Source organism: Phalangium opilio, unplaced genomic scaffold, assembly GCF_054372755.1.
Source record: "Phalangium opilio isolate 3A_F unplaced genomic scaffold, DU_Popi_V2 ptg000011l_1, whole genome shotgun sequence".
In the NCBI taxonomy this organism is placed as follows: Eukaryota; Metazoa; Arthropoda; class Arachnida; order Opiliones; family Phalangiidae; genus Phalangium; species Phalangium opilio.
The window spans coordinates 9977463-9989009 of NW_028324147.1; the positions used below are offsets into that span (position 1 = coordinate 9977463).

The window sequence follows — 11547 nt, forward strand, 5'->3', positions numbered from 1 at the left end:
TCCATTTTGAACCCCGGTGAAGATGCTTATCTGTACAACCATAGCCCACTCGATCCGCGCTCTATAGCTATAGCGCGAGCAGCTTGCGTCGTGACGCGCGTGATCGAGTGGGCTATGGTACAACGCAAGAGGGGTCGTAGTCATGGCGACCGAGGTAAACAGGAATTACGTATTTTTGGCCCTCCCCGTCAGCAACGTCACCAATACGTAGTTTTTGTGAGCCAATAAGATAATTAAATTTTTTGGTTACGTGTTGAAGGAAGGGACTATATACTCGTCTATGAGTCGGACTGAAGTAAAGGCCAAACATTGTTTATTCCGTCTTAAAAAAGTCTATCTATCCCTGGTCTCACCAAGCTTAATAGGTGAGCACAATCCACCTTTGACTGTAAAAAAGGGATTACACTTAATATTTAAATGCTCTATCATAGAGCGCGTTAAATGAATGACCCATTAAAGGGAGGGCGAAAAGGAAAATCAAATGATTTTTTATCGATTCTTCTGGTAATTATAACAGTAATCTGCCCAGTGTAACATAGAGAAAAATATCTCCGAATGATTTTAAAATTGAAATTAGTTTCAGATTTCACGCATAATTTGAAATCAGCACATCTGACCATTAGCGTAAAGCCCTGCCTTCTTGTTAACAATATTTACGAGACGCGCTCTATATGGAATAAAATTTAGCGAGATTTGATAAAAATTGAGAGCCATGTGACAATACTAGCGCGAGATATATAGTCACTCTACATCTCGTGCCACTGAGAATTTTGTTAACAAAAAGGCAGGGCGTTACGCGGTTGGTCGAAGGTGCAAATTTAAGATTATCCATGAAATCGCAAGTAATTTGAATTTTAAAATCATTCCGAGATATTTCCTCGTTGTTTCACAGTGCAGATTGGTCTTATGATTAGTAGAAAAATCGATTAAAAAAAATTACTTCATTTTCCTATTCACCCTCCCTTTAAAACGTTTTTATTCGAAAATATGTTGCCGGGGGGAAGTAGAGATGGAATTCATTAATTCTTCGCTCACTCGTCTATGCTCACGCACCTTTGAGTTTTTAAAATTTCCAATAGATCCTTTTCAAAAGGGCGCAAAATCATCTACTTGAATTAGAGTTAATACGGAACATCCGGGCGTTATGTGGACGCAAACACGTTATAGATAGGCTTCAAATTTAGCAGTCCACCAAACTCCTTTTATTTGAAGTCATATCTAACGTCTTTGGAACTGGAACCACACACCGGATGTTCGTCTTAAGACAGCAAGGTGGTCTAACACTAGACTATTTTTCCCCAAACTTTTAAAAAGGGGCTATAACGGGCAGAGAATCTGATGTGCGTTAACATTACATCAAGGCTCATTTTCCTGCCTGTTGATTGTGGTTTTTCAAATTAGAGAGTCGTTTGAAAGAAATTTTTCAAGCTTAGAGAAAGAAATTTTTCCAGCTTAGAGAAGGAAATTTTTCAAACTAAGAGAAAGAAAATATTTACAGCTTATAGGATAATTTTTAAAACTTAGACATTTAAAATTTTCAAGCTTAGAGAAAGAAATTTTCAAACTTATAGAAGAGTCAATTTCAACTTAGAGAATTGTAAAATTAACCATATAAACACTTACTTTTAACTTATAGGATAGTTTTAAACATCTTAAGATAAAATTCATCCTTATAAAAAGTCATTTTTTTACTTCTGGAAAGAGTATTTAATTTAAGAAAAGTGGTTATTAACCTTAATGAAATAGTTTTGATTTTATTGTAACTTAATATCAAGTCTAAAGAATGCGTTTTTGTCCATAAACTACGTTACACTCTTATGGGGGAGGGGTTTGTAAGTTTGTGACGGTCCGTGACAAGGGGGGGAGGGGTTCTTCGATGCGCGACGTCACACTTAACATTAATTTTATTACGAAGTCAGTTAGAGGCCAAGTGGCTTTCTTTTATTATAGAAGAAAAGATACAGAGTCCACCGTGGGAACGATTTCTACAATAATTTGACCAAATTTATATTTCATCATTGCTTAAACTCGCTACACCTTCGCGTAAGGACTTCTTAATGTAGAGTACGAGTAGTGTCAGCTCCCTAAAGCCACTTTTTAGTCGCCACTAGCATTAGCGAGGATGAATCGGATCCTCCTTCCGATTGAAATGGTTTCGGATTTTTGAAATCAGAATCCCAAGATCGATTAGCCTAAGGTTTTCGTGTGACAATGTCGAAAACTATTAATTGTGCCCTTTAACTAATAGTACAGGAAAAATAGGTTTTAACCCAAAACAAATTGAAACAAAGCTGAAAATTTCAGACCTTATAAGCTTTATGGATGTATTTTGGAAGGTTAAAAAAAGCACATCCAGACATTAAAGTTCTAAAGCTCAATCAGAGGCTAACGATATTTGTAAAAGCTGAAAACGGAAGTGAACTTTGAATTTCAAGCCAAGAAAAATATTTCTGAGTGGAACCCATATCACTCAAGAAGAAATGGTCTTTTTTTAAATTAATCAAATTAAATTTATAAATGAAGACAAATCATAGTGCATTGTGGGGAGGGGGTCTGAGAAAACGTGACGAAGTGTGATCTGGGGGGACGAGGGGCTCAGATAAAGCCTTTATTTGCGTGAAGTAGTTTATGGACGAACTCTATCACACCAATAAAGATTAATTTAGCTCGTTAAACAATTCAAAACATTGCGTCAACTAGATTTCTTCTAGTCTGTATTATCATCTGGTAAAGGGTGGTCTAAATTCATTCGTCAAGTATAGCGGTCGATAAGGTTTTTGAGCCCACAGCTAATTAATTAACGAGCTACAAAGTTTTAACTTATTTTTGACTAAGTTTAAATAAAATCAAGCCGGTTGGGGTAAGTTTTAAAATAGTACACTTTATTGCGACTCTCTTGTAGGAGAGCCAAACTAAATCTCGAGAATATATTAAAACGGAGCCTCCGAAATGAACTAGGCCCATGCGTGTGGCGAAGCGAGAATATTTTTTTAACCAATTTAGTTCGCCGTGGTTTTACGCTTGGGGACGCTTATAGTACCGTAAAATAAACAAAGTTCAACCCCGTGACCCTGTCGACTGCTTAAGTATTTGGACCAAGGTCGCGGATTGTAAGTTTACCTTTTTATTACTCTTTCTGAATTATTTTAATTGTAATAACTTATTTTGTTGTCATCCATACAATCTGACCAAAAGATTCAATAAAAAGTGAATAGCCCCAAAAACATTTTCGTTAATTTTAGGATGAAACGTTTCTCTATCATAAAAATTTTATGACTGACCCCTAAAATATCAACGATAATTTAAGGAAGACCCCTGTCCCAACCGAATAAAAGCGCCATCTAATACACATATATGATGAAAATATTTTCCTTAACAAACTGTATATTGTCCCACATAAAATTTGACATGCATGGGCCTAGTTCACTTCGGAGGCTCCGATAAAAAGGGTAGCAAGGGCTCACAAGGTAAAGTCCCTTGCTCCCGGTGTTTACGATAACATCAGTTTTTACCTCTCCGAGTGACGTATGTCACGGAGAGGTATTACACCGGCCGTGTCTGTGTGTCTGTGTGTCTGTCTGTCAGACCCCACGTGACCGCGTTCGCAGTTTACAAATCGGAGCAAACAAATACCCGATTTCCGGAACGCGTTCGCGGTTCACGGAAATTTGGCCATTCATCTACCAACACCAGTCTTTACTAACTGGCTTCTAAGGACCACAATCTGCTAGTCTTTGTCCATCCCACATGGACACTAGTCTGTACTTGCTAGCTTACAAGCACAAGCATCTTCTGTTCTTCGTCAATTTCCCCTTGACACCAGCTTCTATGCACCACCATCTTCTGTTCTTCGTCAATTCCACATTGACACCAGCTTCTATGCACCACCATCTTCTGTTCTTCGTCAATTCCACATTGACACCAGCTTCTATGCACCACCATCTTCAGGTCTTTGTCCATTCCACATGGACGCCAGTCAGTCCATTCTGGCTTCTTTTCCTTCGTCATCGTTTGGTTTCAAGATATACGCGGCGATCGGCTAGGGTTACGAGAAACGTCTAGCCTCCCAATGGCAGGGCTTCCGCCATCGGTTCACGCGAATGCGTTTTATCTAGTATTGGTTTCAAGATATACGCGGCGATCGGCTAGGGTTACGAGAAACGTCTAGCCTCCCAATGGCAGGGCTTCCACCATCGGTTCACGCGAATGCATTTTTATCTATTATTATAATGGAAACGAATCGTATATATACCCCAAAATTTGAAGAAAGCGGGCAAGAGGGGTACCCTTCACTTTAAACGTCAATATTAGCAAAGTTTCGAAAGATAATAGGATATTTAAAACGATTTAACTATTTTTAAAGTTATTTACTGGCGATTAAAATAATTAATATCATTTATATTTAATTAATTATTTAAGATAAACTTATTTCTTTGAAGTGACACAAGTGAGAGTTTATATAGAACGAGTAATGAAGATTACATCTGAATCGAAACACTACACGCATATCAAAGTTAATATAAAGCGAGTAGGATGATAAGATCTCTTACAAAACGATAACATTTCCTTTTTGCAGAATATTAAATGGAAATATTTTTAATATTTTTCGGCATTACGATTCTTTTAGTAGTTGTGTAGCTATAAAGCTCTGTTTCATCTCAATATTCCAAGAACATCTTTTGATATTAACATTTCAAATTTGGTGTTTACTTTTTAATTCAGCTTTACTACATTTATATATAGCGTAAACGCAACCTTTAATTTCACTACATAATATGGATTTCAATACTTCGTCTCTCTGTAAGTGTTGAAGCGATTGAGTGAGTCGAAAGATAAATACACATCCCATATTTTAGTTGTATCATGCGTACCACAATGTTGCCAGGCGTTTACAGAAGGATGCTTGGGTACTTGGTACAGACTGTTACGTCTACCAAGTTTCCTAGCATCCAAGAATAAATAGGATTCATAGAAGCCAGTGTTAAGGGCATGTCATGGGTCAGGTCGTTAAATATATCGACGCAGTTAAATGGCTGATGGCATTATTTTATACACTTTCTCATTGCGTTTCGAGAGGAAGTTCAACTTTGGCACGGACGACAGATGGCGCTCCTAGCCTTCTACCCCCAAAAATCGCTTTGGTCTGCTCGGTTTCCCCTTCCGCGTTTTTTCGTTATAAACTTATGATTTAACGAACTGAGAATTAAAATTTCATATTTCCTAAGACAGATAAGCTTCTACTCCTTTCATCTTACTCCCAGTTAGATTTAACCTTGTTAAAACATAATCAGATGAATTTGAGTTACAATGCCGTAAAATCCTCTGCATACAGTTACCTAGGAGTGATAGAGACATTTTTACCGATGTCTAGAGATGATAAACTTAAGCGAAATTGTTTTACGTTTGAATAAAAATACCGCTTCCAGTAGTGGGTTTATAGTACTCCTTGTTTGTGTAAGATTAGTGTAGCTGTAGAGCGTAATCATAATAAACCCTTAAAAATATATATTTTCAATAAAAACACCGCTTCCACTAGTGGATTTATTCTCCTTGTTTGTGCAAGATTAGTGTAGGTGTAGAGAGTAATCATTATAAACGCTTAAAAATATATTTTCAAAAATGAAGAATATAGAACATTTATTTTGTATCAAAAAATATTTTGGTGCTAAGATTGCTTTAGAAAAATCCAAACGGCTAGGTATTGGTAAAAAAGACATGTGTAAGCTATTTGTAGATGAGATAATTGTTTTACATGTTTTAAATGAGACTAAAACTTCCACTATTGTGTCTAAAAAAGTGTTGGCAATGTATATTTTTTAAATATGACGGAATTGCGGTTGATATGATAGCGCCCTATTTGCGAAAAAAACCTTTTTTTAAACAGTTGAATCACTCTTTGATAGAATTTCAAGAGAAGAAGTTAAGCGTTAAATTTGCTCGATTAATTTTGTTCGGAAAATAATATATTTAAGCGCTACGTATTACTGAAGGAGATTGATTTTGCCAATCTTTGTGAGTATTTAACTGTTTAATAATTATTTTGGTTAAGTGGGAGCCTAGCTTATGTGTGATTGGGTTGTGGCTTCCATGTTTTGGGGACATTTGCTTTTTGTGTGGCGAGGTATGATTCAGCTTTGATATGGACAAATGTTACAAATCATACTGGTAGACTAAGAATACGGTTGAGGTATAGCGAGAGAGTAGAGTTTCCACAGCAATTGAGAGATATTGAAAAGGCTTGAACAATTGACTATTTTAAAATTGAATTCCTGCACTTGCAAAGAATTAAAAAAAGCGATAGATGCATATATTTAGGTTGTTTAAAGGGTAGTGATAGTCATCTCCACTCGGAGAGGTAATATTTTGGCTTTCCCGACTTGTTTTTCTATCTCTATTCAAAAGCTCTAGTTAGCCTTTCGCTCCTAAGGTGTGGGTTTTTAAGAACGATGGAAAATCTCGAAAACCAGCAAGAAGCCATCGAGCACGGAAAATAACCAAGATTAGCAAAAGCGCATAGATAACCAGAAAGTGAAGAACGAGAAGCCTAAACCGCAACGTGAAAAATTAGTTCCCCCATAGTCGATTCAAGATTTCCGTCCCCCTTACAGAGCGACGGGAAGAGTTGGTCTTATGCCGCGGCGGAGAGTTACTTTCGCGTAGTTTTACACAAGGTACATGCGTAAGTTGGCTCGAAAATATAGTTCACTTATTTCTTTATTTTCATGTCGTCTGCTATAGTTTAATTCCAAGGCTTAATATAATCTAGTCATTTAGGTAGTCGGGAATCGGCACATTTGTCAAAATGTCAGATTTGAATTTAGCAAACATTTTAGAAAGCTACGAAAACGATGACTTTTTCCTGATTGATAAAGACGGAAAACTTAAATGTGCAATAGAATGCATGAAAAACAATATCAAAATTCAACTTAACGAAACTTGAAAATTCCACGACGATTGAACCGAAAGAGCGCTAAAAACAACCGTTAAGCCTAGTTAAGCAGCCGATTTCTCAATAGTATTCCCCACTATCCCAGGAGCCGCTACCATCGCGAACTACTTTCCGCTTGTCACGTGACATTAACGTTGACCTAATATATCTCTGATTCGATTGGTAGTTGAAAACGAGGCTCACCAACCACCCATTTGTGTCCCCCTTGCTTCTCATTTTACACGAATACCGTTGCTAAAGGCTGGAAAGGTTTAATGTTCTTCACTTTCTGATCTATGCGCTTTTGAGATTAGTAAGGCATCTATATTCCAACGTTACACAAGGGCCTTTAAATTCCTTACATATTTTTTATGTGTAATACCAAAAGTAATATAAGAAACCTCCCTTCGGGAGGAAAGTATACAAAGGTGAATTTTTCCCGATAGAGTAATTTCTTTCCCATATACGGCAACGTCATAACCCTCTATCTCTTACCTTAGTTATATCCCCCCTCCCCTTCCCTTCCGGGGGCAAATAGTATTCTCTAGTACAAAGTTGCCCCTAACGTAGGGGATACACAGTTCACTCCCCCTCACAACCGAAATTACTCTATACATCCTCGTACCGCGAATGTCCCCGCGCTCTTATACGGCCCTAAACAAAGTTTAAAAAATAGGGCCGCGCCGCGTAGAGCGTAGGAATACATTCTCTGATCTCGCGATTGCGTCGGCTGCTTAAGTTGAGTCAATTTCACAGACTCATTGTAATTTTAAATTAACTTTTCCAATGAAATAATTCATGCAGCATTTTTAGATTTTGATGATAATCAATCATTAATAAACAGGCAGTGACTCGATTATAGGATTTTCATAGGTCTTTGCATAAAATTTGAATTAAGCCCTTACCTTGCCAAGGTATATGACTAACACTATACATAGATTTTAAAATGGTGTTATTATCTATCTCGAAATTTTGTTCTTATATTCATAATTTTCATCTTCTTCTTGGCTTCACAACAAACTAGATTTTCGTTTCGAATTAACCGTATGTGAATATTTATTAGCAAAATCAGGAATCTTCTATTTCTTTACGGCTAATAGCATGAATTTATGCTAATAGTACAGGAAAAATAGGTTTTAACCTTGAACAAATTGAAACAAAGCTGAAAATTTCAGATCTTATAGATTTTTGGGCGCTCTTTAACGTGGTGTGGTCTCCCACATTCTCCCATTGGAGGAATTTCCGCAATATTGGAAAATGGCGGACAAAATCGAGAAAACGTTTAATAACTCCGGTTCTACTTAACCGATTAACTCGTAATTAGGCTTCAATTGTAGATCACCTTCAAACACATAATTCACCCCCTAAGATATTTTGTCCTACAACTGACCGGAAGTTCACAATCTGACCCTGAAGATTAGCCTCATATAAAAAATGGGGATTTAAAGCATTTATGGTTTCTATTTTCAGAATACGTTTCCAAAATTAAACATATAGTTTCTATTACTGACAAATTTTGTTTCTTTTCTTACAAGAGCTATAATGTATAGTACGGGAGAGGGTAAAACAGCCTTTGTACCATCATAAAACTTAATGTTTTAATATATACCATTGTTCGCCCACACTTGTCAATACGGCTAAAGTTGAGTTAAAGCGTGTGAAACAAAGTTGACATAACCAAGTGTATACTTTAAATGAAGATTATGGAATTGAGCTTTTGAATTAGCTTCTCTTCCGAATGAATGAATGAATGAATGAATATTTATTTTCTCTCCATTACTACAAATGGATCCCTTTTAGATCAGGGAGGAACAATGGTTCGCGAGAACGGTATCAAAATTAATAAACGTTTCATGTTACAGGTTTAAAAACTAAAAATAAAAAAATCGCGTACAATGAACAAACAACTGGGAAACCCTCTCAACATCAATAATTAGACCGTAGTTTTGCGGGAACGGAAATTATACCAACACAATAGTATATTTTTAGCACAGTCAATAAAATCAAATTTCAAGGGTTGAGTAAAACCAAGAAACTGTTCCATATTAGTCATTTCAGAGGTTGAAAATTCGACCGTATCACGTATTTCATTAAACGCTGGACATGTCGTCAATACGTGGGCTATAGCTTCCGCCGTATCGTTGCACAGAGGGCAGGTCGGATTCTCTCCAAATATTTGAGAGTTTCGCAGGGCTGTTGGTAGTGCGCCCGTGCGAGCTAGGAATAGGAGTGACTCGGGCGACCATTGGAGTACAAACATTCAACTTCTGGGGTTTTCTTAAGACTGTACAATGAAAGGCTTTCGTGTTTAGCTATGTCAGCCAGCCAATACCCCGTTGAATTATTGGTAACCGCCCTACGCACCACCAATGACCAATCTCGGTACGATTGACATTGGATACGGGTGTGACCCTTCCCGTATCGGCTATCCAAAAACCATAAACGGTTAATCCAACAAGTGCGGCAGGAAAGCAGCATCCAAATAAAGTTTATCACCAAGTTCAAACGTGGCTTGGAAGCAGCCTAAACCAATCGTTACCACTCTACAACCTGCTCCAGCTGAGCTTCTGCAGATGATCCCTCGTAAATGCAAGGAAGTCTGTGACTTGAAATGTGAATGCCGTAAAACTGGTCCAGTCTGTTCTTCAATTTGTAGACAATGCAAGGGAGTATCTTGTTGAAATGAACATAGAGATTTTGAGGCTCAACCTCAAGTAGAGGACTATGATTAAACTTAAGCTTAACCAATATTGATAAATATACTAATATACAAGTTGGTAAACAAAAAATAAACCTCTCTGATACGAGACGCAATTAAGAGGTTATTCTTAAATAATTAAGAAAATATAATTGATGTTAATTACTTTAATCGTCAGTAGTTTATCGTAATTCTACTGAAGTCGTTTTAAGAAACTTAATTCCTAAAATAATTTTAAACATAGCTATGTTGACGTTTGAATTCTAGCGTATGCCTCTTTAACAATTTTTGGAAATTTAGGGTATATAAGGCGATTGATTCACAATAAATGATAAGAAATCCGCAATTGCATGAACCTTTGGTTGAAGCCCTGCAATTGGGAGGCTAGACGTTTCTCGTAACCCTAGCCGATCGCCATGCACTTCTTGGGAGTAGAAGCCAAAAATTACTGCGAACACGTTTGCTCCGATTTGCCAACTGCGGACGCGGTGACCGACACACAGACAGACAGACACCCCCCCCCCACACACACGTCCAGTATAATACCTCTCCGTGACGTCATCGTCACTTAAAGTGGTAAAAATATAATGGGAATAATATATTTTAGGTTTAAAACCCTCTTTGCATTTATTTCGCTCGAAACCGTTTCGAAATGCTCAAAAATTAGATTTGCCTTACCTTTCGGGCTGGATTGTGAACTTCCGGTTAGTTGTAGGACAACATATCTTAGGATGAATTATGTGTTTGAAAGTAATCTACAATTGAAGCCTAATAACTTGTTAATCGGGTTAGTTGAACCAGAGTTATTAAACTTTTTCTCGATTTTGGAAATGTATTCTGAATATAGAAACCATAAAATGCTTTAAATTCCCATTTTTACATGAGGCTAATCTTCAGAGTCATATTGTGAACTTCCGGTTAGTTGTAGGACAAAATATCTTAGGGGTGAATTATGTGTTTGAAGGTGATCTACAATTGAAGCCTAATTACGTGTTAATCGGTTAAGTAGAACCGGAGTTATTAAACGTTTTCTCGATTTTGTCCGCCATTTTCCAATATGGCAGAAATTCCTCCAATGGGAGAGTGTGGGAGACCACACCACGTTAAAGAGCGCCCAAAATCTACAAGATCTGAAATTTTCAGCTTTGTTTCAATTTGTTCAGGGTTCCCTCTATTTTTGGGCTAAAATGACTGTACTATAAGCAGACTACACTAGTTTGAAGCGCTTTTTCCTCTTTCCCTTTCCAACGACCATATCAAAGGACTAATATCTGCCGTACCTTGTCCATGAGCAATAGTGCCTGAATATGGTATTTGGCGGTTCGAGGATGTCTCACGTGTTTTAACGTTATGCCTATGGCGTCTTGTATACTTCCCTCCCGTAGGGAGGTTTCTTATATTACTTTTGGTAATACCAATCAAGACGGATCTCCGCCGAGGATTACCCGGTATAAATGGTTCCAAAATATTTCTCCATTTATAATCCTTTTAGATATATTTTTGTAAAAACATAAATACTTACGATTCTTAAATAAGAACTGGTAAAATGTGAAAAACACTGACCCTTCTTGATTTCAGACGTGGTTACTTGCTAGCGATAACCCTTCTTCATTTCAGACGTGTTTGCTAGCGCTGGTCGAGTGACATACACTTACTTCGTTAGAACAGAATCGATATACGTCTCATACGGCTTGAAAACTGCTTCTGTGTTTACTGTTTATGAATAATTTAATCGTAATCTTTGCCAAACTCTTATCAAAATTACCTATCTTAATTCCGTCAGAGGTAAAATATATCATAACTTAAGTGCGGTTTTTCGAAAACAGAGTACGGTTACAGTTCTATTATTATCAACAAAAGTTGAAATAAACAGCAAAGAGGCGGAGTAAACTCGAACTTGCATAACCTAAAAAAAAACTTT

General features: G+C 37.2%; 1 protein-coding gene across 10 annotated transcripts in view; it reads right to left on the minus strand.

Annotated features, from left to right (window-relative positions):
• Positions 1-11547, minus strand: part of LOC149712049 (uncharacterized) — a 55496-nt gene that overhangs the window by 43127 nt on the left and 822 nt on the right. For 9 of the 10 annotated variants that reach the window (XM_089860600.1, XM_089860597.1, XM_089860599.1 and 6 more), the window contains exons 2-3: positions 11392-11532; positions 11190-11339 (exon numbers count right to left, since the gene is read on the minus strand). Coding sequence is in view for 1 of the 10 variants with exons in the window: in XM_089860601.1 (XP_089716727.1) it covers positions 11072-11103 (32 nt within the window). In the remaining 9 variants the exon portion in view is untranslated. Of the gene's footprint in view, positions 1-11071; positions 11340-11391; positions 11533-11547 lie in introns of all 10 variants that reach the window. The other variant, XM_089860601.1, reaches the window with a different exon arrangement.